Genomic DNA, 27,153 nt, shown 5'->3' with positions numbered 1-27,153 from the left:
GAAAAATACCAGCTGGAAATTAGGAACTTTTTTTTACAGTAAGAGTTTTTTACAGTAACAGAGAAATTATTAATGCCCCGCCCCCGGAATGCCTGGCCACACCCCCGGAATGCCCCGCCCTGCCCCATTGGCGCTACCCCACTGTTTGAATCCCACCACCATGGGAACCTGTTACTAAAAATTTTGGATCCCACCACTGACTACACCATGCTGATGACCAGTGACTTATGACTTCTTGAACATGTAAATGTGGTCACTGGGATGTATTGTGTTTTCTTTGAAGTTCACCAAACAAAATGTGAGAAAGGAAAGAACAGAGAGTGTTTTTTTCGCTCACATGTAGGCAAAAGGTTTCATTGCCCCAGAGGCTCTTTCTGGTCATGGCTAGTATCACATTCTATAAATCACCACAATCCCACATCATATACTAGGGGCTGAGCTATGCAGAGGTTGCATGCAGAAGTTCCCATCTCCTGTTGAAAGGATAATCTACTAGGTGGCGTGGCGTGACGGATTCTACCTGAGACCTTGGAAAACAGCCACCAGAGCGTACAACGCTGGCCTTGATAGACCCAAGTCAATATAAGATGGTTTCATATCTTTGCAGCTTAGTTGGCTAATTGTATTTGATTGAAATAAAATGGAAGACAGATTATCTCTCTCCCGTGCTCACTATGCGATTCCTGTTTCTCTTACTGACAGTTTGGATGATTACTGCTAAAAGACCATGACAAGTGAATATGAGCCTGTCATTGTAAGGAAGAGATGCACACAAGCCATTCATTGTCCCTGCACTGAAGGAAAATCCTGTGCCATCAACAGCCCCCTTGCCCCACCTTCCTTTGCATCTCCTCACTGGTCCTCATGAACCAGTGCCAAAAATGCAGTAATTTATGACCTGGAGGTGTCAAATTCCAAGTGAAGGAAGCCAACATGTCATACTCATAGCTCAATCTCATGGAACTATTTTTTCCGGATTCTTGGGAAGTTGAAATATTTCAGAAGAATATCAGGAACTGTTGTTTTAGCTTGCTCGGTAAGTAGATAATTGCTTTCCAACTCTGCATGTTTTCAGGAAATGATGTGAGTATTGTATTGTTTTTAGAGGGGGGCAGCAGTGTGTAGGTGTGCATTTTTAACAAGGCACATATATGCATTTCTAAAAGAAACAAACACAACAAAAACACACCGTTTTAAGTCTCTGGAACTGAATCACATTTTTTTGTAGATGAGACTTTGGTCCCAGACAAATTGTTCATATGTCTGAGCATGTTCTTTAGAGGGAATGTAAGCAACATTGTGTTTTAAGGGAGGAAAACCCATTCTACAACAAAACCTATTATGATGTGGAACTAAGATCATTTATATGATGTAATAGCTATGACCAGAAAGTGTGTTCAGGACATATTAGACCTTTTTTCCTCTTATGTTGCCTTCCAAGATACCCTGAGTACCAATAATTACCAGACACAAACTATTGTAATAATATTTTCACCTTATAACTGATAGGTCAAAAGAAACACTTTTTAATAAAGATTAATATCAACGTTTTTACAGTTCAGCTTCCTCTTATTGAATGTGTAGCAGGGACGTAGGTATAGATTTTTTATGGGGCGGGGGTTCGGGGGGCCACACCCCCACCCGCCCCAGGGCATGGCCACGCCTCCCCAAGCCCCACCCCTGGCCTAGCGCTTATAAAAGCAGCTCTCCGAGGTCGGGGATGGCAGACTCCCCTGCCCTGCCCTCCCCTCTGGGCTGAGGCATGGAGGAAAAATGGAGCCTGGTGCAAAATCTGAGTTTTGCACCCCCCCCTCCCGGGGCAGCTGCTATGATGCAGGAATCCACCCCCAAACAGCATCACTTTCAATGGTGTTTAAACTAGATCCACCTTAAAGGGAGAATCTGGGGTCTCTAGTTAAACAACATTGAAAGTGATGCTGTTTGGGGGTGGATTATCCCCCACCCTGAAACAGCATCATTTTCAATGTGGCGAAGTGGTTAAGAGCAGGTGCATTCTAATCTGGAGGAACCAGGTTTGATTCCCTGCTCTGCCACTTGAGCTGTGGAGACTTATCTGGGGAATTCAGATTAGCCTGTGCACTCCCACACATGCCAGCTGGGTGACTTTGAGCTAGTCACAGCTTTTCGGAGCTCTCAGCCCCACCTATCTCATAGGGTGTTTGTTGTGAGGGAGCAAGGGCAAGTAGATTGTAAGCCCCTTTGAGTCTCCTACAGGAGAGAAAGGAGGGATATAAATTCAAACTCTTCTTCTTCTTCTAAACTGAGGACCTCAGATTCTCCCTTTAAATCCATGTTGAAGGGGGTGGATTTAAAAGGAGAATCTGGGGAAATTTGGGGGGTGCCTGCTGTCAGGGGTGCAATGGTTAATCTAGAAGCACCAAACTTTCAGGGTATCTTTAGGAGTCTCTCCTGATAATGCATCCCAGGTTTGGTGAAGTTTGGTTCAGGGAGTCCAAAGTTATGGACCCTCAAAGGTGTAGTCCCCATCTTTTATTAGTTCCCATTGGAAACAATGGAGGATGGGGGCACCCCCTTTGGGAGTCCATAACTTTGGACCCCCTGAACCAAACCTCACCAAAACCGGGTAGTATCATCAGGAGAGTCCCCCAAACAATCCCTGAAAGTTTGGTGCTGCTAGCCCAAACAATGCGCCCCCTGCAGGCCAAAAACCGAAAAAGCACTAAAACGTTTTAAAAACCCACAAACGGGTGGGCGGAGCTTCGGACATGAATGGGGGAGGGGTTCAAACCCGAGAACTCCCCCCTTACCTACGTGCATGATGTGTAGCATGTCAATGATTCATGGGAAATCAACCCCAACCCCCATCTTTGTGGGGTTGAAGCCAATTTGTCATAGCTCCCTCCCATACAAACATGAAAAAATCAATCATTGGGGATGTAGTCCACAGTGTAACTCCTCTCTGTGCCAGAATTACCTCAGTATAACCTGTCATACATACATACATAGCACAAGGCATGGGTCAGGATTTGACACCCTGCTGCAATTTCCTTTCTTATGTCTTGATAGGTGTGAGTCAGACAAAAGCGGTGGTTGAAGGAAACTGAGATCTCCTGTCTACTCTCCTCCTGACCTTATTTGATTGCCATTAGCAAGAGAGTCTGAGTATCTCCTCATTGGCTCACGTCTGTGCTCTTAATGGAAGGCAGTGCTGCTATGTCCACTTCCTTGGCAGTCCCAGAGTCTTGTGAATGTTGCCTCCTTTTCAAGAGGTCTTGAGGTGGAGTAGCTATCCTCCTAGCCCCGTGGTGGCGAACCTTTGGCACTCCAGATGTTATGGACTACAATTCCCATCAGCCCTTGCCAGCATGGCCAATTGGCCATGCTAGCAGGGGCTGATGGGAATTGTAGTCCAAAACATCTGGAGTGCCAAAGGTTCACCACCATTGTCCTAGCCTGTCGTGGCACTGGTTGGCTAAGGATAAAGGTGCTTGCCCACTAAAAGTCCAAAATGTTGGCTGCACCCCAAAAATAATTTGGCTGGGGGCAAGACCAGTGGTTCCTTACCTGGACAGCCTCCTCAGATCTCAGACCTCCTTAGAACTCAGAAACTAAGCAGGGTCAACCCTGGTTAGTATTTAGCTGGAAGATCACCAAGGAAGTCTAGGGTCACTATGAAGAGGCAGGCAATGGCAAACCACCTCTCTTGCCTTGAAAACCTTCTGGGGTTGCTGCACATTGGCCGAGACCAGAGGTGGGATCCAGCAGGTTCTCACAGGTTCCCGAGAGTAGGTTACTAATTATTTATGTGTGCCAAGAGGGGGTTACTAATTGGTGATTTTGCCACATGATTTTTGCCTTAGTTATGCACCTCCTCCGCTCCTCAGCAGTAGCATGCAGAACTTGAAGCAGTCTAGCAGGAGGTGCACCAGCGTGCGTGGCAGCCTGCACCTGCGTGCATTCGTTTCCCGCCCAAGGACCGGCGCAGTGGCTGAGTCCTTGCCACAGACCCGCCCAGGAATGCCCCACCCCCAGAATGCCCGGCCACGCCCCCGGCGTGCCCCGCTCAGCTTCATTGGCGCTACGCCACAGTTTGAATCCCACCACCATGGGAACCTGTTACTAAAATTTTTGGATCTTACCACTGGCTGAGACTCAATGGCAACAAAGCACCTGTTGGCTAACCCTTTTTGTGCCTGCAACCAGGCTGCCCAGTAAGGCAGAAGCATTCTCAATCTCCTCAGACACACATATCTATCAGATTTCTGAAATCCTTCCATCAATGTACTGCACAGTCAGCATTTCCAGATTGTGCTAATCAACCATGATAGGGAAGTTCAATTGTGAAAAAAAATACAAGCATGGACCCATACAGTAAGGTAGAGAAGTGTGCAACAGTTTGGCCCCCCCCCCCTCAAATATTGGGCATATTTGTAATTTTGCTTGTAGAAAACTAAGACTCTTATGCTTTAAACTCCATACATGTGACAAAACAACGTTATGCTGTTAAAATATGCTGTTAAAATATTAATTTTAACTTGGTAACAAAGTAAAATACATTTGGGTGCTGTGTGGTTTCCGGGCTGTATGGCCGTGTTCTAGCAGCATTCTCTCCTGACGTTTCGCCTGCATCTGTGGCTGGCATCTTCAGAGGATCAGAGGATTTAGATCCTCTGAAGATGCCAGCCACAGATGCAGGCGAAACGTCAGGAGAGAATGCTGCTAGAACACGGCCATACAGCCCGGAAACCACACAGCACCCAAGTGATTCCGGCTGTGAAAGCCTTCGACAATACATTAAAATACATTTGATAAGAATTTTAATTGCCCATCATAGCTTCAAAATTTCCAGAAAATATTTTTCTAGTCCCATGCATGTTGCTTTCCCCCAAACGGGTGAACATGTGGATACAGCTCACCCTATAGCCCAAACTATAGCTACCCGTTTGATTTCCTTGTTTGAGCAAACTACAGCCACTTGCAAACTCTACTATATAAAGCACTAGGGAGAAAAAAATCTCTCCCAAAGTAAAGATGGAGGAAGAGAGGAGTGTTTATTCAGCACATTCAGTAATGAACACATTTCCTTCTTCAGGTCACAAAATGACAGCTCATTTATTAAATGGAAACTAGAAACCAGTTTATAGGAAATTTCATTCTCATGATACACTCTGTAGGTGATGTGCGAAAAACATGTCTGAGTACCTGTACTCCAGCTTAGGAATGAAGGCATAAAGCAAACCTTCCCTTGCTACTGTTGTGGGAACACACTGGCAATGAGAATGCTTTCCAGGTCCAAGTAAGCTCAGATGGTTCCTCTTTTCAAGCAACTCTGAAAGTGCCTTGGTGTAGGACATGTACCTGAATTAAGAAAACGCCTCAGGAATCAGTTGTTGTGGGTTTTCCGGGCTGTGTGGGCGTGGTCTGGTAGATCTTGTTGCTAACGTTTCGCCTGCATCTGTGGCTGGCATCTTCAGAGGTGTATCACAGAGAGAAGTGTGTTACATGTGTGTAACACACTTCTCTCTGTGATACACCTCTGAAGATACTGGCACAGATGCAGGCAAAAATGTTAGGAACAAGATCTACCAGACCACGGCCACACACCCTGGAAAACCCACAACAACCAGTTGAATCTGGCCGTGAAAGCCTTCGAAAATGCCCCAGGAATCCTTAATCTTTACTATCAAGTTAACACTAATCAGTTACCCACTTTAAGAGGATCCTTGATGCTGTATGAAATTTGAAAAGTGTCGGGAGCGTGCAATTTTATTCTGTAATTATGGTTTATTAGATTTGTATACCGCCCTCCCCCTTTACCAGAAGACAAGGACAACTCGTGTGCTCAAGCCCTCTCTCAACATTTTAATTGGGCGACATTATCAAAGTTATAAACCCCTCCATATCACTAGCACACTTGAGCCACACAGTTCAGAATTCTAACACCTTATTCTGGCCAAGGAGACAGGACAGTGATTATCTTTATTGGGTGCATCCCCCTCAGAACAAGCAAAGAGCAATGTTTCTCATTTTGATAGTAGACAGTAGAATCACAAAAACAAACATTTTATTTTCAGTTTTGCTTCCATGATTCCCTTTCTTCTGGGGCTAGAAATGTTTAAGGCAATTCAAGACTAACTTTGTTTTATCTTTTATGGCTATGAAGAATGCTTTTCTTAAAAAGGAAATTGAGTCTCCACTGAAGTCAATGGAACTTGCTTCTAAGTACTGTTTGAAGACTGGGCTGTGAAGAGCAGGGTGTAATGGCAGCGAAGGTCCCTTCACAGCGAGATAGTATCTTAAATGCTAATACTGACCCCTGCAGGCAACAATCCAGTCATATTATGTCCAGAAATGCGAAATACCCCCCCACCCCCCATCCCCATTTACTAAGAGATTAATCACATGCTTCCTTTCTAACTTTACTTCTTTTTGAATATACTGTTGGGGAAGCACTAAATGGAAAAAAAAAATCCTTTCGAATATAAAACAATGAAATAGTACATTTCAGATTCAAGATCGGTGAGAAAAGTTTGCCCTAGTTCATTTAGCTGAGTAGAGGCATGGCGATAATGTATGAATTGTAACTGAGCACTGGTCGGTGCACCAAGTTGTCTTCAACAATTGTCTAATACAAAGAACATGATTCTATTAAAAAAAACAGCATAAGTAGGGCTGAGAGTGTACTTGCACATATTCTTATTATCTTAACATTCCACTGTACAGATAAAGGAGCATTTCACACATTAATGGCAGTTTGTGTAGTGATTAGAGTGTCAGAGTCAGAACCTTTAATAGGCATCCAGGTTAGAGTGTCAAATTGGGGCTTTCCCCACTGACAGAGTTGAACTGGTTTCTACCTAGGTTTGCCTCAGTGAATCCCCACTGCCACTGAGCTCAACATTGTTTTGTCTCAGTCCCCCCCCCCCCCGCCCCAGAACTGTGACATCCTTGTCGCAGTTATGAACTACACTTTTCTGCCGGAACAAGGTCGATACCGCTTCGAAGTGGGGAAGCATCGAAACGACACCTCACCTGTTCAACCAATCATGAGCCGCTTTTGTGGCATGCGCAGAACGGGAGAGTCGTGGCGGGCACAAAACGCATGTAACTCTAAAAACTGTAAAAAAAGAAGAACGCTCCCATTTCCCACCGTAACATAAGCGCCAATCACGATCGAGGAGCGAAACAGGCACCAAGATGATCCCGCCCACTTAGCTCGGTTCCAGGGGGCCAACTCAGTTGCTGTGGGGACAGCCTGGAATTGCCCTCCACTGAAGGGAACCGAGTCGACTGTAGCTCCCTTCTGTAGTGGGGAAAGCCTCTAAAGTAGGATCTGGGAGACTGTGGCTTGGGCCCCCACTCTGCCACAGAAGCTTGCTTGTGTCAAACACACACACTAACCTTTCTCACCAGCTGGCTGTGAAGAGAACATGGAGAAGGAAACTGCTTTTGGTCCCCCCACTGGGGAGAAAGGTGATGTATAAATGAATAAAGGTAATGTTACTGACCTCTGTCTTGACCAGAGCAACCTATTGATGCGAGCAGTATATCATGGGAACAATTTATACAGTAGAGTTGCAGCAACTCCTGGGGAAAGTAGCATACAACAATGTTCTGGATGTTGGCTTGGATGGTGAAGTTTTCAACTAGAATTTGACATTTATCAGTAATATTTATGCTGTTTGGTATCCATTGTATGAGCAGCTTTCTAGTACCAATTTTTCAAGACAGGCAGGAAGGAATTTCTAATACATATTTCCATTCAGATGCACAAATTTATTATTGATTTCTTTATTATTCAAATTATTTCTTTATTATTCAAATATACCGCTCCACCCCTGAAGGGCTGTTTACTAAAAAATATGCACAGCAGAAGTATTAATGTATTGTCAAAGGCTTTCACGGCCAGAATCACTAGGGTGTTGTGGGTTTTCTGGGTTGTATGGCCATGTTCTAGTAGCATTTATCAAGATACCTAATTTGAAACCTGGCCTTCATGCTGACAGAAAAACCCAGAGAATGGCACCAGGTTCAGACAGGAGGTGTTCTTCTGCAGATCTGCGACCCCTCCTTGAGGAAAAATGAAGTTTAAAAAATAGAGGGGAGTTAATCCCCCCCTCCAAGAGGAGTGTTGTCTTAAATCGCACAGACTATATAAGATAATTTCCTTGTGGATGGGAAATTGGTGGAGGAAGAGGATGCAAGAGTTACCACCTGAGTTGACCAGGCAGGCCGCAGAGAAGGGGGGCCCACCACAGAAGAGCCACGCAAGGAGGAGGAGCTGGAATGGTTACTCTCCTCAACAAACTAGGCAGATGTTGGCAGCAGTGCTGTAAGCAGATGAGCTGGTTAATGAGTGGGCAGAAGAACAGGATCTGCCCAGCAAATCTTGCTCGTCCCCCCTTGGACCCATCTCTGAAACGGTCATTTGAGATTTATTTCCATTTATACCTAAATTGGGAACACTCAATGTGAGGTCTGTAGACTGGATCTAGTTTACAGGTGTTGGCATCTACTCTTGGCGTATATCACTAAAAGAATCAAAATTACATGATTTTATGCATGCAGAACTAAAAAATCACTCGGAAGTTATGCTGGAGGTTGAGTCCCCGAGTATACATTAGAACAGAGGTGGGCAATTATTTTTTCCATGGGGCCGCATAAGAAACAGAAAATATTGTGGAGGGCCGGGCCAAAAGGCTGAACTCAATTCTGCATAATAGGGGCTGATAAGTGACAGACAGGTGCACAGATCAACTTGGAATCAGTGGCAACAGTTCTGCATACAACACTATTTGGCACAAAGAATCACAGGCTTAACCTACCTGCATAGTTGTCCACTGTGACAATCAAGCAAGTGGGGAGACTTAAGTCCCTTGACCTACTTTTTTCATTGACTGGTGCTTTTGAAAGCCCCGCAGAAGCCGGCAGCCAAGGCTTCTGCGGGGCTTTCAAAGACGCCTCGCTCCCCAGCGAGGCAGGGGGGCCAGTCAGGGTCATCCGGTGGGCCGGATGTGGCCCGCGGGCCGTATAATGCCCAGGCCTGCATTAGAACGAAGAAGTCAGTCTCCTTACGTTTCTTTAACAATACCACCAATCCTCAGCATGCAATTAATTTGATCTATTTAGTATACTCTTAGCATTGTGGGAATACATTTCCCATTTTTAACAAGATGGTTGTGTCACCATATGCTGTTAAAACTTTCATTAGAGGTTCTCTTCCCCCCCTTCTGTCTGTGAAATGTTTTAAAGCCATCTTTTCCCCCCCTCCGGAATCCACGAGAGAATTAGCAACATTCCAGCATGCCTCTGTGCTGGCAAGTGCTCTTTTCAGCCCAGGTACCTGATGATGATTGATGAAGCTGTCAGCCTTACGGTAGTGGATGGAGCAACTTGGCAGGAGTTCAGTGGTATTGAAAGAAATCACAAATACTTATTCCATCTCCTCTGCTTGCTTTAATCACATTATCAACAGGCTGCCGGGACGGAGCCTTGACACCAAGCCATACCCTCACACAGGGAGCCATTGTTAGCCCATTTGCAACACAGATAATGAGCCATTTTGTCTTACGTGTTCCGATTTTACAGAAAGTTCCACAGTTAAAACACTCGATTTTCTTGTGCCGCTGTTCAGTTTGCCCCAAATTCAATCCTGATGCTTTGCTTTTAAGTTGAAGTTCAGGTAAGGCTAACCAAGAAGCTTACTATCCATCATGTTAATATCTAATACAAGTTTATTGCAATGAAGATAGGAGCTGGTCAACCTCCACAATGCATACTACCCATTATGTTAATATTTAATACAAGTTATTGCAATGAACGTAAGAGCTGTTCATATTCCGTAATACAATCTCATTGCAAGAAGACGATAATACACGGGCAGCCGCAGCCAAAGAACCGGGCACCTGGATGTGACACCGCAGCCATGCAGCCTTTCCCAAGGGTGCTCGCTGGCAGTGTGGGGTGGTGAAGAACAGAAAAAAGCTTTGCTGCCACTGGGCTTAAAGGATTTATGCTGCCAAAAAGGTCCCAGCTGCTGGTGTAACAGGGTAACAACTGAGTGGAAGATGACTAGCGTTGGCCCCTCCCCTGGACCACCCTTGATATTCTGGCAGTGGTGGCACAGGGACACTGATGCGGCATTCAGCCCTGCATTCCCCCGCCATAGAGGGCCACGTGGCTGCCTGCCCGCAGATCTGCCCCTCCGCCACGGCAAGTACCTCAGGGAGGGCAAATCCATTGGACCACAGCAGCATATTCGCCCTCTCCACCCTCCCGGATGGGTGTGAAAGTCCTTCATCTCAAAACATTCTCCCTAGCAGTGTTCACAAGAAGACAGAAGTTATCCCGCTAACCAGGCTGAGCTTACTCCCACTTCAGGTGGACTTCTCAATATGGCAGACGCTTCTTGTACCGTCGGCTACCCAAAAACACATGACAAAAAGAATTGGCGTTTTAAAAAATACTTTGCTCTTTTCTGCACAGCAACAAGTGGTGACAGGAACACTGTTTCCTCCAAAAGACCTGGCTCTCTTGGTAATCAACCTGGTAATCAACCATAAATAATGGTAATCAACCTTGGTAATCAATCATAAATAATGAAAGTATTGACCCAAGACTATTTACTTCCACCACTCTGTGCCATCCTGAGTTTTTTACAGCTAAATTTCCACAATCCACTTTTCACATCTTCTCACAAAAGCTTATCCTATCACCCGACCCAAATTTATGCCCATTCCCCAACAGTCTGTGCTTTTAAGACCCAGAATTCATTACGATTGCATGAAAAATCAGACATACTGAAAAGGTGGGTAATTTAAGTGGATGAAGTCAAACTAGACTTGTTTGATAGGGAAGAATACTGGTACCACAAACATCTGAAGTTTTAAAAAGCTGAGAAGAAAGAATTTAGTGTTACTAAGATTTTCACAAATCATTTTCGGTGATCACTGATTTTTTTTTCCTAAGTTTTTGCTATTGCTGCTGTGTTGTCTGAACAGAGACTTTGTGCTGGCAATTCTGTGATGGAGGACATGTTGTAACCAGGCGAATAATGAAACTACAAAAGGGAAACACGAGAACGCTTAAAGAGTGTGCTTGGTCAGGTCCTTCTCCATGATCGCATACTGTTCTTTAAGGCGCTCCATCGCTTTGGTGTGCTCTTCATCCAGAACCGCCCTTAGGCTGTGCTGGTCCTTCAGAAATTCATCCCACTGGGCTATACGTTGTTTCTCACCAGCCATTAGCTTTTCGATCTGCAACTGACAAGAGAAAAGAAGTGGCATCATGTCTAGACTGCTACAGGTGGTTTAGAATGATGAGTCTGCAGTTAACCTCCCCCCCTTGCAAAAGATGAAAAAGAAACCGGATTTCACTTAAGAAGTTGACGCTCAGACTTTACAGCCAAGGAAAACCACCTTCTAAAGGTCTATTTGCCCCAGAGTGGTTCTCTTCCACACTGCTTTAATCTCTCCCCTATTGCAATGCACCAGAAGAAGCATACAAAACAAATCGTGCCAATTTAAAGGAGGGAATTTGTCATAGTTTTCTGCTTGAAAATACAGAGAAGCTGGAAAAGGATGGCAGATGCCAAAAGTAATGAAAAATCACGTAGCTTCTGTTTAGGCACACGTTCATACTCCACAGACTGCCGCTTGGAACCATACACTTGTGCACTTATTTTAAAGCAAGTTCACTTGGAGACAGCCTCAGCACAAAACTTTGAAAGTTCAGCGCCATGAAGGTCATGGCAAGAAATCAGTACCTCTCTAAAGCACAAGTGATTTTCCAATGACAAAACCAGGAAATCAATCGCCTGGATTAAAACACAGCTTGTACCCAGTGCATTCTGGAACACACCACAGGGAAAAGAACTGGTGCAGCTGCGGGTCTAGCATAATAAAGGAAAATGTTTTTACCAGTAGAATACGTGGCTCTAGGAAGATTCGCCGAGAGAAAAGTGAGGAAACGCTGCTTTCAGGGAACAGAGCTTAGCCTGCAACCAGCTGTCCTCTCACTGCTTCTCAACACTGATTTGCTCTGTGTGAGGCTCACCTCGGCCTATAGTGGTAATTTGGGGAAGTTTCAGAGCCCTGGGAACAACCATCTCTATTTTCCCACTGTCTGTAGCTTCCAACAACCCAGAAGCAGCACTGGCATAGTGGTCAAGAGCAGGTGCATTCTAATCTGGAGGAACCGGGTTTGATTACCCACTCTGCCGCATGAACTGTGGAGGCTTATCTGGGGAACCAGATTAGCTTGTGCACTCAAACACACGCCAGCTGGGTGACCTTGGGCTAGTCACAGCTTTTAGGAGCTCTCTCAGCCCCACCCACCTCAAAGGGTGTTTGTTATGAGGGGGGAAGGGAAAGGAGATTGTAAGCGCCTTTGAGTCTCTTGCAGGAGAGAAAGGGGGGATATAAATCCAAACTCTTCTTCTTCTGCCTGATTTCAGCCATTTTCAGAAGGTCAAGCAACAAAACGTCAAATGTATTTGACTGGCTCAAGCTAAGTTTTTGGCTGGCTCAACATACACAACATTCATGTCCTTCTACTTCTGCTGCAAGTAAACTGAGGGGTGGGCACTGTTTTAATTGATCTTCAGTTTATACTGGAGTCAGGGAAAATATGTTTTTCTACAGCTTTTTCTGTTAACTGCCTTTGTTGATTTCAGAAAGCAGGGAGTAAATGCGGGGTAAATTTTAGGAAACCAACCATCCCTCCTCTGTTGAATAATCCCATTGAATGCTTAATATAAAAATACAAATTAAATAACCAGGTGGATCCACTAAGTGCTTGGATTTGCTCCGGTCTGGCAGCACAACAGTATTTAGCTTGAAGGGTGAATAAGCGCTGCCTTCTCTACTCAATCATCTCCCGGGTCCTGCATCAATAGATGAGAAGAACCAGCACCGTTGCTGCTAACCTTGATACGCTCGCTTTTAAAAAGGGGCTCTGACTCACAAGAGCCTTGTATAGAGTACTTGTCGAGTCTCCATCATAGGTAAACCTTAGAAGCATGCAGTGTAGCCAGGACAGAACTGTCTTGTTCGAGCAGTAAAGAACAGCCCCGTGACGCACAGAAACTTAGGAAAGCCATCAATTAAAATTATTAATTTTTGGCATTCCCGGGAAGGTGCAGGGGTTGGAAGGGAAATATTTTAAGTAAACTAAAGCGGATTCCTTTTTTAAAAAAAACAACAACCCAGCAACCCTTTCCAACTAAGCCGTGCAGCTGCACAAAAAGACACTACTCGGTGAAGAGATTCATAGATAGTTTGCAGCGGATACTCAACGCAGAAGCACCGAAGCCAATACTAACTTTGTTAACATCCTGGATTTGAGGACAGTACAAAAAGTTGTCCTTTATGCAAAGATCAGGTTTCCACAAAAGAAAAACAACCACCCTATTTCCCCATATAATAATATATATAGTATCATGGTGCAGTTTAGGGGTACAGCCAAGAAGATCTCTCTTGGGAAGACTAAATGTATAAATCTCGTTTGTTTGGCATTTGAAATCCGAAGGAATTTCTCTCCAAGGCAAGGCAGCTGGGAGGTTTTTGCCTCCTCCTACAGTACACAGGTGTCAAACTCACGGCCCTCCAGATGTTATGGACTACAGTTCCCATCATCCCCTGCCAGCATGCAATTGTTGAATCCTTCTTTGCATAATTTTGCATTCATAATCACATCAGATTTATTTTGCCAGTAGCTCAAACATATTTCTGTATTTATATGGGCATAAGCAAAAAGGCTCAAGTAGAGTAATCCGATCACATAACAACTCAACGGAAGACTTAGCCGAAAACACTCTGAAGAATTCATCTTCAATAAATCCAATTTCTGTTGAATGTAACATACTACTAATGTTCCCTTCTATTGCGGGGGGGCGGGGGGGGGGGGAATAACAACAATTGCCCTTGCTCATTTTAAGAGAAGGTGACCCTCCACTGGTAGTATCAGAATACGAGAAGCAGGTAAATGATCCCCACTCATAATGTCTTGAATATCAAAAGCTACCAAAAATAGTCAATAACATTTAGTTTTTTGGACCACCCCCAAAAAACCAGTAAAAGTATCCCTTTGATCAATTTCCCTACACCTATTTAATATGTCCCCCTTTGTCTAGAACTTTCATAGAGCCTCAAACTGCCCTATTAATATTGGTGTCCTTCAATGATCTTGAGTATATTAAGGGAAATAAAGTGTCAACATTAAAGCCCAACCAGGTAGCCAATATAGTTTCGCTATTGCTTCCAATTCTAGTGTTAAAGCTGCCTGCTAAAATAACTTTCATATTTGGGAAAGCGTCCACCAATTCATCGTATAATCCTACTACCATATTCCAGTTTTCATTCATGGATCCAAGACCAGCACCAAGAGATAAATAAATTGGAAAAAATCAATCAATCAATCAATCAATCAATCAATCAATCAATCAATCAATCAATCAATCAATCAATCAATCAATCAATGGGAAATTATCCAGAGTAGCAAAAAGAGCCAAAGCCAAATCATTAGAAATCAAGACTTTAGTGGAGATAATATTCAACACAACAAAGATCAGACATGCTAATCCAGCATTAAACATGTAATCCTTAAATGAGAAAGCGGGAAAAATACGTGATAAGCAAGGTGAATGTATGTATACCTAAAGCACAGTCCCAATTGCCTACCCACAGCTAGACCTCAGAAATATGGCCACTACATTGGGCCCAACTGTATTCTGCTGCCACGTGGATACGTTCAGTGAGACATTTTACTGCACTCACACAGAAATAAGAGCATCAGATATAGTTGCAAACTACTTGCCATACATCTCTTTTGCAGACGACAGGCCTGAACAGGTTGCCTACCCATAGCAGGGCTAACGTGGAGAATTAACTTCTTGCACAGTTTTTCCTAATTCTGAGGTTTTAGAGCGTCTGCATGGCAAACAAGCAGTGTGTAGCCTTGTGAGAGATTCCAGTGAGTCACATGTTCTTATAATATGGTCTTTCATTAAATAACATCCTCAAGTATGAAACACTTCCATTTCAATAAGCTGTATTCATAGCATGTCCCGTATTTTCGGCTAACCGGGAAAGATTTACATTTCCATTCTGTTGGGTATTTTTTGTTCCATAGAAAGCGGGATTTTAATTTCTTTAACCATCTCTTTCCCTTTTTCTCTAGCTGTGAAGGAAATGTCAATGAAAAAGTTTCCACACACAAGGAAGGTGGATCTGGTAACTCCATTACTTTTTGAAATGCTAAAAGACCCACTAATGGTAACTCCTTTCTGCAGCTGCTGAAGTTATTGCGGAGGATGTAGTGCCTCTGAATTCTTGTTCGCTGATGGATTCTGCAGTAACATATGGACTCATTGCAAAAGAGTCTGTGGGTTTCAGAGAACATTCTCATTGCCATGCAAGGACATAACTTTATCGGTGGGGTTACCCAAGGTAAACGAGAGACTGGTACTGCCTTGTGTGTCAGGGCAGAAGAGATCAAATCAGTATGCTGCTTACATTTACAAATCACAAAATGGTTTGTAGGCAGAAATCTTCCACTAGCCTCAGAGCACAGCACTACAAGACCTCTGACCTCAAAGTTGTTACTTGACTTGCTTGTCAGATGCACGGACCATACCATCCGAATGTCATGTGGAGATTCAAGGCTAGAGATTTTTTATAAACCTTATTTACTATGGCAAAATCATCTGTCGGCACAAGGGCGGGGCAGGGAAGAAAGCATAAACTGCACAGGAAAGGCAGGCAGGAGACAAAGGGCTATTACTTTGGAGGTGTACCGTGTCGAAAAGCAAGATCACATAAAAGAGCTTAAAGACAGCTTGCAGGAGAAACACAACTTCAGCTAATTTACAAATAAGTTATATGAAACCTTACCTGTTTTTCTTCCTGCTCTCTCTGCTGGAGCCTGATGACCATCTCATTGCCTGCCTGCACTGGAACACAAAGATCACAATTGCTTCATTGGCTATTTTTGGCCCCGAAGACATCTGTATGAAAAGCACAACGCTACAGCACTTTGTCCTCTGTTATCATTGAATTATTTACTTGCAAAATTTGTACCCTGCCTTTCTCCACTGGAATTAGTCTTGTGCCTTAAGTAACATGGCAGATGGGCCGTGGAAAATACACAACAAACTGCACCAATGTAATCCAAAGTTTACATCAAGAAACTGCACCAGCGTAATCCAAATTTTGAATCAAGAAAAATGAAATTTTGCAACCTGCATAAATCATGTATATTCCACTAATTCACATAATCACATTTTGCATGACACTGTTAACACTTTGCTTCTTTATTCTGGCATCTGATCTTTCCAGCCTTTTTCCTTTATCCCCTTTCCTTTGTGTGTCTTGTTTAAATCTGAAGGAATGGCCTGTGTGTTATTTTTTTATTGACGGAACACAGCTGCCACATGCACTGTGTGCTGACTTTCAACTTGAGCCACTTGGGGAGAAAAAAATTATCTGAGTAGTAGGACTGAAATATAATCATTGCATCTTCTAGGAAGAGTCCGTTACTAATGCAGAGTACTACATACCAATGCAGAACAGAAATAGTAGTATACTCTTGAAATGTAAAGGCCAGATATAAAGATTTAAAACAAAATTAAATGGGGCAGGGTGATTGCTGTGCATCTGCTTACATGGAGAAACCTTCTGGTACCTCCAGTTAAAAGGATCAGACAGGAAGTAATGAAAGACCTGTGATCCCAGAGAGCCTCTACTGGTCACAATATCCAGGGATGACCTTGGCAGACCAATGGTGTAAGGCAGCTTTGTGAGTGTGCGTAAATAAAACGTGTGAATATATTTATGGGGCATTTTACATTGCAGCACAGTGTTCAGCGTGCACACTCTCCCCAGATTTTATTTCATTTATTTTTCACAAGCTACGGGTGACCCGCCACGAAAAGTTACTCAGCTAGTTTTACATGGATCATGGAGCTGTTTTAGCCTGAAAACCCCCCAAAGAGCTTCAAGGGCAAAAAGCACTGAAGAAAACAGATAATGTTTGGCTTACATCTCCTGAGCGCTTCGCTTAGACTGTCACGAAGGACTTGTTCACACTTTGGCACAGTTTGATCACTTGCTTCAAAAACTGTGTTCTTCAGGTTTTCAAGGACCCTGACTTCTCGGAAGTCACGTTTTTCCTATTGAAGCAGTTAACAATAAAAAGTCTAAGTCTACATCAGTTGCTGACATTCAAATAATATCCAATCTCCCCAGTGCAGCAGTGGCATAGGAGGTTAAGAGCAGGTGCAATTTAATCTGGAGGAACCGGGTTTGATTCCCAGCTCTGCCACCTGAGCTGTGGAGGCTTATCTGGGGAATTCAGATTAGCCTGTACACTCCCACACACGCCAGCTGGGTGACCTTGGGCTAGTCACAGCTTCTCGGAGCTCTCTCAACCCCACCTACCTCACAGGGTGTTTATTGTGAGGGGGGAAGGGCAAGGAGATTGTAAGCCCCCTTGAGTCTCCTGCAGGAGAGAAAGGGGGGATATAAATCCAAACTCTTCTTCTCTTCTAAACCACAAATCTTGCTCACTGACTTGAGTTTATTTATTTACATCACGACAGTTCCCTTTCTCACAAAGACTAGGTGGATTACACATCGTGACTCGATACAATTAACACAATGGGCCATTTGATAAGCTTACAGAAGTCTGGTACCACCCAGAAAGAACTGAAGCGTAACAGAAGGATGAGCAGGACACATTAAGTGTTGTAAAAATCACATAATAGGATGTCATCTACAATAAGATATGTAGAACAGCATAGATCACAGTCCCTAAACATTTACTCTCGTGAGAGAGTTTCAAAAGTGTCCTGAAGCAGCTCTGTTCCATCCTCACTAGATAACTTCTGCTATGTTCAATTAAAAAAAACACACACACGTTTAAAACCCTTAACATTTTGGTGGCATCTTGATCATTACAACAACTGAAGTGGAAGGAAAACCAATATGAGACTGAGAGTTACACCGACCAGATCCCACCAACTCTTCATCCAGCTGTTGAATTTCCTACAGTTATGCTGCCATCTTGTGGAAGCTATACTGGAAGTTTTTGTAGTGAAGTAGGCGTGTTTAACATTTTAAAGAAACAATTTTGATTTGTTTGTTTTTTATTCCGTCAAGATGACTTATGGTGATCACAGAGGGTTTTCAAGGCAGGACACCTTCAGAGGTGGTTTGCCACTGCTTGCCTCCATGTCATGACCCTGGTATTTCTTGGAGGTTGCCCATTCAAACACTAACCAGGGTTGACTGGCCCTGCTTAGTGTCAGATCTGACAAAATTAGACTAGCCTGGAGCTATTCAGGTCTTTTAGAAGAAGAAGAGTTGGATTTATATCCCTCCTTTCTCTCCTATAGGAGACTCAAAGGAGCTTACAAACTCCTTTCCCTTCCCTCCTCACAACAAACACCCTGTGAGGCAGGTGGGCCTGAGAGAGCTCCGAAGAACTGTGACTAGCCCAAGGTCACCCAGCTGGTGTGTGTTGGAATGTACAGGCTAATCTGAATTCCCCAGACAAACCTCCACAGCTCAGACGGCAGAGCGGGGAATCAAACCCAGTTCCTCCAGATTAGAGTACACCTGCTCTTAACCACTATGCCACTGCTGCTCCTTTTAAGTGGACAATTCTGCCTAGATAGCCAATTTAAATATTTTCAGGACATATTTTAGACACTTCAAACATCACAGGCTTAATTATTCCAAATAAATAACAGTGTGTGTACCCAATATGGTTGATAACCTCCCCATCAGTGCATTTTGTGGACCCTTGCCACAACAGCTTTGAAAATGATTTTGGACTTATCATTTTGCTCCACCAACACAGATTCTTTCTTACTCGTGGCTATGGTGACAACACAGATGTCCCAACCCTACATTAAAGCTTGGAGTAAAGAATTCCGCACAGTGCAACACCAATTTATTTGATTAGAAACAACAGCAGATCAAAGAATGATACAAGGTAAAGCACACAGATGGGGCAAGAAGCTGAATAATCTGATTTTTCGTATTTTAGAACTTGCATTTCTAGTGTTTGTGGTTACACATGAAGCCCACAAATGACTATAAAACATAAGTGCTCAAACATGCAAAAGCTATGAAGACTATTCAGTTCTTATTCCACTGTTTCTGAAGGTCTGCTCTTCCAATATGAACATCAAATGTTTGAAGAAGCGTGTTTCCAAACCCAAAAGCAGCAAAACTAAAAAAAATTGCCTTGGAGACTACTGCCAGCAATTTTTTTGATTAAAAAATGTTAATAATTATTCAACAAGTATGCACATCCATACATTAACAAAACATAAACAAAGGCAAAAAAAGCAAAAAAAATTTAAAGGGAACAAATTAAATGTTTACAATGGTTGTTATATATTTTATTTTAATTTTAACAAGATGTTTCTGCAGTTTTATCAGTCATGCCTGCACTGTTTTTGAATCCCATCTTCCCAAAAGTTCTGAGTATTAAATGGACAATGAAGAATTGCTAAACATTGGCTGGCAAAAAATACAGATGATTCCAAACAACCTAAAATTAATTTGACTTCACTTGACTTTTAAAAGCAATATAATTTTATGTGATAGTTTTTCAAACAGTTTATTCCACAAACGCTCACAACGCATATCAACTGTAATTTTATTGTACCGACATACAGCAGCCCTTACCATTATTAAAACATAATTTATTAGTGATCTATGTGTCCAGTTCTTATTTTCTTCTGTAAAAAGATTTAACAAAGCCATGTTTGCATCAAGTATTAAATTTAGCGTGAAAATTTTGTTAATCTTATCATACATCATCCTTCCCCCCATATTTTTTTTGCAGCTCCACCACATATGGAAGTATGTACCTATGCTATTATGGCAACTCTAGCATTGAGAAGATTTTATAGATGGATTAACCGAACAAACTATCTATATAAATAATAGCTTCAAGGAATTTTTTTCTTAACTTAGCTGACACTGACGATGGAGGTCTTCCAAACAGCCATTTATGATCCCAAGTTCGTTTCCCAAGCACCAGCAATTCTGATGTGTGCTGAGGATTATACTACACATTCCTTGTTACCACTACTTAACTTTTTAAAAATGCAACACTTACAAATATTCCCAAAACTTCTGGACTCAAAACTACATCTACCCCCCCCCTTCCACTGTATCTTATTTTAAAATGTAAAATACCAAAGCTTACTTCAAATTCTTTAACAAAGTAACGGATTTCTCCTTGTATAACTGGCCTGTGATCCAAAAGCCGAGAATATATTTCTCCAACATCTGTAAGAAAGCAAATGATGGTTATTTTAAAAATGTTCCTGACTTATTTTGGCCTGCATGAAATCATGTTGAGTCACCAAATGCAACAACTCTCCTTATCATTCTATTCTGTTCTTCCACATTTCCCCTGTCATTTTCTTTCCCCGCCTCTTCCAACAGAGGAATGGCAATAAATGCCTTTAAATTGAGCAGGTTTTTTGCTTTATAAAGAGTTATCTTCTATGAACCCAACTGCCATTTCAGGAAGTCTCAGGTGCTTTCCTCTAGCTACCTGCACAAGTAGAATTACTAAAGTAACAGAGGGCAGAATGAGGTCTGGAGATAGATTATTTTGAAGAAACAGTTTTATTAGAAGCACTTTTTAAACATTTGTGTCCCAGTATTAGTGATTATATAAGAGAGAAAGCCTTGACCTGGATCAAGCACCTGAGAAGCTATGTAGGGTCAGACCTGGTTAGTACTTAGATGGGCAAACTGCCAAGGAAGTCCAGGGTTGTTATCCAGAAGCAAGCAATGGCAAACCATCTCCGTTCATCTCTTGCCTTGACAACCCTATGCAGTTGCCATATAGGTCAGCTGTGACTTGGTGGCACTTTCTACCAACAGTTGTGTGTGGTTGTTGGCTGTATGTTGCAGTAGGATTGCCATTAGTAATCTGATACAACAGAAACACTTGAGAGTCTTGCAGTATTTTAAATATTTGATGTTTCCATGGTGATATTATGCCATGCTAAATTTGTTCACATTGAGGGTCCCACAAGAACATTATTTACAAATAGTAACATAAAAAATATTTTTTTTTGTTCTAGAAAGCCTTCTTGAGCCATTTCCACACAGATCATTTGCGCCAGATTCACTGGTGTTTCCAAGTGGGACTTCTTCCAGCTTCCCCATGGCATCATTGTGCATTTGTGTTCCTTTCCCACTTTTCTGGTCGTCTCTCAAGTGGATTCTGCATGGGCCAAAAACAGTGGTGTGAAATCAGTGCAGAATGGTTTAAAACGGTGCAAAAGGATTTACACCGTTTTCACACCACTGTTTTTGGCCCATGCGGACATTGAATGTCTCCATCAGAATTTGCTGCAACCTTTTCCATCCCTGATGTAAGAAAAAAGAAGAATAAAGAACTGACTACTTAGGCCTTCCAATTGGGTTTTGCATTTGCTGTTTTAAGCAACAGCCACTAACAAGCCCACCACCCGAGTATATTCTTAAGGCTTAGCAATTGTTTCGCTGCCAGGTCACACCTAATTGATGGTGACCCCATCGGGTTTTGAGGTGTGGTCTGCCACTGCCTGCCTTAGTATCACCTTCCTAATATTCCTTGGAGATCTCCATCCAAATGCTAGCCAGGGTCAGGACTGAGAGAGGCCCAAGGTCAACCAGGAAGTCTCCACGGCATGAGTGGGGGTTCGAATCAGGGTTTCCAAAATCCTAATCCGATACCTTAACCACTACTCCATGCTGTCTCTCTAATAGGCTTAATACACCTCCAGTCCAATGCTTTGCTACAGGATATGCACTAAAATCAATAATTCCAGAGGAGCAGCCACCATGCAGCAACGCTATGCATCTTCATAAGCCCCACGGTTTGCAGTGAGGTTTGCAGCTCAGAAGTCATGCCTAACCTGCCAAAAGAGGAGGCGGACCATAAAGTGTAGGACTTCTTACCTTTCACAATCGGGTGACCCGCCGCTGATCCCAACGAGTCCCGTTTCTTATTGCCTCCGCCAGAAACCGGGAACTCCTCACCTTTACGCGGGGACACCGTTACGGAACTGCCACCACTCATGTTTCCCCGATGCAATCACGCATGCGCGACACCCAGAGGAGGAAAAAGTGTAGCGAGTACAGCGCATGCGTAACAGAGCGAGCTTTCGTTGTGTTCGTGCCCGCCTCATGGGCGGGGTTTTCTGTGACGTTAACCAATCAAAGCCTAGTTGGGAAATCCCGGGGTTGTTTTGCAAGGGGTGATGCGCGTCAAGGAATCAAGCGTGCACTTAAGAAAACTATGAGCTGCAGATGCGTTTTTCCGACGATCTGATCTGTCCTTTGATTAACGTTAGAATTGAAAAAAAATTAACGCCCTTGCAGAAGGAGTTTATTTTTTACAAGTGTTTATTTGTATTTATTAATGTTTATTTGCTTCATTCCTAGTTCGTCTTTCTGGTGCAGTCCCAAAACGGACTACAGAGTGTTGTAGTTATCCGTGTATCAATCTAATGGCGTTACAAGACTGGGAAAATAATGCTCACCTCCAGTAATCCAGAGACCTGAGAACCCCACAACCTTATCAACGTTTGAAGATATAGCATATATAGATGACAATGGTTTATCAACGTGTTTAGACAGTTGGAAACCTGTTTACAGAGGCTTATTATCTGTAAACTTGCCACCATGGTTACTGCATTTTTGTAATTTTTTTCTCTCTTTGGGGTTTGATTTGTAATAGAAATTTAAAATTAAAAAAGGCTGCTGTGCAAGAAATAGACTGCAAAAAACAATACATACAATGGAGAGTACAATAACACTGAATTACACAAGAACAACAAAATAGAAACAGTATAACACAATGTCATAGATGCTGTTGGGCATATTTCTGTCTACTGCAGAGATCATCTGCTGTCTGGGCTTACCACTACTTTTATTTTCTACTTAAATACTGTCAAGTGCAATCCTATCCAGAAGTGAGTGCAAGGGGGCTTGCTTTTAAATAAGCATGCACAGAATTGAGGTCTTAGAACAGGGGTCGGGAACCTTTTCCCCTCAAAGAGCCATTTGGCTCACCCCCCCCTCACCCCCCCCCACTCGCTGGCACGCCCCCCTCCACTCCCCCGCCCACTTGCTCGCTCGCGCCCCCCCTCCGCCCGCTCACACACACACACCCGCTTGCAGGGCAGGCGTAGATAGGCCCGGCGGCTCGGCCTTGCCGGCTGCCGGGCGAGTGATGCGCCCGCCCTGCTCCTTGCAGGGCGGGTGAAGAGGGGCCCGGCGGCTCGGCCTTGCCGGCCGCCGGGGGAACGATGCGCCTGCCCTGCTCCTCGCAGGGCGGGTGAAGAGGGGCCCCGCGGCTTGGCTGATGGAGCCGCAGAACAGCGGCGGAAGAGCCGCATGCGGCTCGTGAGCCGCGGGTTCCCGACCCCTGTCTTAGAAATAAGCCCTGCTGACTTCAACCTCATTGTAAGTGTGTATATTGCAGCTTTAGGCATCTGCCTCTGAATACGAAGTGTTTATTATCCACTTTGCCAGCAAAATAACTGGTTTTGAATTGGACAACCGATTGAGACCCATAACTCAAATACTTAGACTCCAGAGGTTCTGTTTTGACTCACTGCTGATTTCAACCTGGCTGATGAAAATCTGTAGGAAAAACCTGGTTCCATTATTGGCTGAATGAATGATAATTTTCATATTCGTCCAGGACTATATTCTAATGTGGATACAGTTTTCTCAACCGCTGCAACTCAACTGACTGTACTAACATCTTTTTGTGAGTCAGAGTATAGACTATTCTTAGATTTATCTGAACAGAATATAGTTTCCTCCATTTGATACATACAGGGACTTTTGGATATTGAACTGTTGTGCAGCAGATAGAAATTCAGCAAAGCCAGTAAGTTTTCTTTATAAAACTATTTTATGGCTTCTGAAAAGCAAAACCACTGAATTCCTGATGTTAATTGACTAGCTGCAAAAGTATCCATTCTAGCTTTTTTCAGTTAAGTCAATAGGATTTCTCCAGAGGCGTCCTACCTGGCAGCTGGATTAAGTTCTTTTAAAATCTTGCTGGCTGTGATGGAAAACGACTGGACAGGAATGTTTGCATGAACGGTCCCAGGAGGGGCAGGGAAGACCGCGCAGCACTGCACCGTTGCCCGAATGCCTTCCCTTCCCTCCGACCTTCCGGCGCATCGCCCAGGCCAGGGGGCACGCCCCCCTGCCCTGTGTGACAGCTGTGGAGTCACAGGGCAAGGGGGAGTGTCTCCAGGCTTGGGCGATGCGCTGGAAGGTCGGAGGGAAGGGAAGGCGTTCGGGAAAGGGGGGGATGGCGCCTTTCAGCCGCTGCCGTTCACACGGCACCAGTTGGAAGCCGCTGTTTCCAGAAAACCTCGCTTGGGGAGCGAGGTTGGGAAACAGTGGCTTTGTGCCGCTGGGGGGGGGGGAGCGAGGGCGGCGCTGCTGCGATGCGATGCAGCAGCACCCCCCATGCGAACAGCTCCCTAGGGACAGCGTTTTTGCCGTCCCTAGGGCGCTGTTTTTGGCCCGTGCAGAAAGGGTCAGAGATTGGCCTTGGTGGTTGTAGGCTTTCTTGGTTAGAAAATACAAGATATTTATATTCCAGAATTTTCTCAGTTTACTTATTGGACAGAAAGGGAAAATACTGAACTGTCCTGGATGCCTGGCAACCCTAATTTCATTTTATGTGGGTTCAGAGCCTCAGTCAGGTGACGGGGAAAAATTAAATATCGTTAAATTGACTGAAGCTGAATTCCCTCAAGAATTAATGATATTTTGGCGAAGCCCCAAAATGGAATTACACATACCTGATTCGGGGCTGACTGAAATTAATAACTTGCCATGTCAATGTGAAGCCAAGTGGACAATTTAGACTGCTCTTGTTCCTACAGCTTAAAGATACTGCTCTTTTAAGCAACGAGTCATGTGAGACTATGATAAGAGGCAGACTCAACAGATGAAGAGGAATACATCAGAAAAACAAGATATGTTACATGCCCAATTTTGTGTTATGCCCAATTACACTTGATAGGCTTCAACTAGAAACCCTCCCTCCAAACAGTTTATTTTTAAAATAAACAGATATCCTGTTGTTACCCATTTGTTATACAGAGTCTCAGTGTTTTTCCTTCTGACTGTTTCCTGGTGCAGAAACACTATATTCTTCCAGCAGTGGATACATTAAATTACATTATTTATTTATTTTAGAACTTTGCTATGATGCCTCTGGGACACTTGCCCAAGGCAGCTCCAAAGTACCTGGCAAATACATGTTTCTATAGCTCATACATTGCAGTTAGGATTTGTTTCCCCTGGAAAGGGAAGAGAGTGGTTCAAGGCAGCTTTAACTGCAGCTTCAGTGAGCTAAGACAAGGAACAGTAGTGCAGGGACAGAAAATGGGTATGTGGTGGACTAGTGAGAGCAGTCAGGTACTGTTTGCTGTTTGGCTACTTGCCCTTGGCAAATGGCCAGTTACTTCTCTGTCCTATCATCTTCTGTTTATCTTTGTGTTAGATCTCGTTTGTCAAGACGCCAATCTATTTGATTTCCTCCTTAAGTGGACAATAATTTCTAGGCGTATGGAAACTACTTGATGGCACAACACACATGTTATTGTATGATTTGAGAACGTCTTTCCTATGTCATTGACAAACTGAATGAGATTTTAGAATCCCGTTGCTGCCAAACATGGAACTTTCATAGCAAACAAGACGTTGGAGGCTGCCACATCAATCATATTTCTGTGTAGGAAAATGCAGCTGCGCATCTCAACTGCTTGAGTATCTATAGAGTATCTATAGAGTATCTATATCAGAGGTGGGATCCAGCAGGTTTGCACAGGTTCCCGAGAGTAGGTTGCTAATTATTTGTGTGTGCTGAGAGGGGGTTACTAATTGGTGATTTTTGCCTTAGTTACGCCCCTCCTTTCAGCAGTAGCACACAGAATTTGAAGCACTCTAGCAGGAGGTGCACCGGCGTGCGTGGCAGCCTGCGCCTGTGTGAATTCGTTTCCCACCCAAGGACTGGCGCAGCAGCTGCGTCCTTGCCACAGCCCCGCCCAGGAATGCCCTGCCCCTGAAATGCCAGCCACGCCCCCATCTTGCCCCGCCCCACCCCATTGGCGCTACGCCACAGTTTGAATCCCACCAACATGGGAAACCTGTTACTAAAATTTTTGGATCCCACCACTGATCTATATCTATTTTGCACATTTGCACATGGATCAGGCCATTACAGGTATTGATGGCAAAACAAACATGCTGTTTGTCAGACATAACAATGTGCATACTTTTTCTTTCCCAGATATTATTTCTGTGTCAGGGAATTGTAACATATATTACAGGACTAAACAATATTAGGTCCTATATTGCAGCAGTTTATTGAAAAGTCTTTAGAACCATATTATGGATGTTTTTCCCCTGTAAGAAAATACTGTTGCATATGCACGTAGTAAGTTTTCTTTTCTTTTCATTTTTGATGCACATACAGTCTTTTTATGATATAATTGTGGAACTCTGTGGGTATATATGCGTGTGTGCATGCATATATATATATATATATACATAAGGAAAGGGGTAACAGGCAAGAGTTATGAAAAGGCAGTGTTTTTAGATCTACTACCTGTCAGTTTGTAAGAAACAGTCATCAAGTCATAAAGCTATGGGAATATTTATGGCTACGAGCATGAAAATCAACATATGTAGTCATCATATAGAGTTTTGGGGAGGATTTACTAAATAAATTGTGTCACTTTTGCCTTGCCATGGAACCCGCTTTCTCTTTTAGGGATCATCTTGCCATTTGCGATTAGTGTTAGCGGCATTCTGGATTGCAAAACCTTCAGATTAACATGCCGAGTCCTGTCATTTGCCCCACAGGCTGTCTAGCAATGATAATCCACTAAAGGATTGTTTCATCCAAGTGGCGGTGTTTGAGTCAAACGTCGGCAACAGGCAGGGAAACCCAAACCTGTTGAGGCAGACTTCTCACAAGATGCAAGGAATTGGAATGACATCCTTTAAGAGAAGGGCTGCTGGGAGGGGGGCGGAGGATAGAAAAAGGAGACATTCTTCGCATGCACAGTCCACGGGCAGCATCTGTGGTAGAAGAGTGAGACCATGGTTGCGATTG

General features: G+C 43.6%; 2 protein-coding genes across 4 annotated transcripts in view; both read right to left on the bottom strand.

The window, feature by feature from the left end:
- The window catches only part of TXNDC5 (thioredoxin domain containing 5), a 12,194-nt gene extending 11,812 nt beyond the window's left edge, over positions 1–382 (bottom strand). The window contains exon 1 of the mRNA XM_048508519.1: positions 338–382. Coding sequence (XP_048364476.1) covers positions 338–382 — 45 coding nt within the window. The remainder of the gene's footprint in view (positions 1–337) is intronic.
- A 9,033-nt stretch (positions 383–9,415) lies between these two features.
- On the bottom strand, positions 9,416–22,107 carry BLOC1S5 (biogenesis of lysosomal organelles complex 1 subunit 5). Of its 3 annotated transcripts, XR_007245517.1 has the most exons (6): positions 21,957–22,107; positions 20,203–20,285; positions 17,020–17,149; positions 15,873–15,931; positions 10,560–11,243; positions 9,416–10,527 (listed from the first exon to the last, which is right to left on the bottom strand). XR_007245517.1 is itself a non-coding variant. In XM_048508320.1 (5 exons), exons 1-5 carry the CDS (start codon positions 22,075–22,077, stop codon positions 11,067–11,069), a joined length of 570 nt encoding a protein of 189 aa, XP_048364277.1. In that variant the 5' UTR covers positions 22,078–22,107; the 3' UTR covers positions 9,416–11,066. The 3 variants fall into 3 exon arrangements, 2 of the variants coding, with proteins under 2 accessions (XP_048364277.1, XP_048364278.1); XM_048508320.1 differs by having other exon boundaries at positions 9,416–11,243; XM_048508321.1 differs by having other exon boundaries at positions 9,416–11,237.
- Between the last annotated feature and the right edge of the window lie 5,046 nt (positions 22,108–27,153).

Source organism: Sphaerodactylus townsendi, linkage group LG09 (assembly GCF_021028975.2).
Source record: "Sphaerodactylus townsendi isolate TG3544 linkage group LG09, MPM_Stown_v2.3, whole genome shotgun sequence".
NCBI classification, from domain to species: domain Eukaryota; kingdom Metazoa; phylum Chordata; class Lepidosauria; order Squamata; family Sphaerodactylidae; genus Sphaerodactylus; species Sphaerodactylus townsendi.
This window is presented reverse-complemented; position numbering and strand designations above follow the sequence as displayed.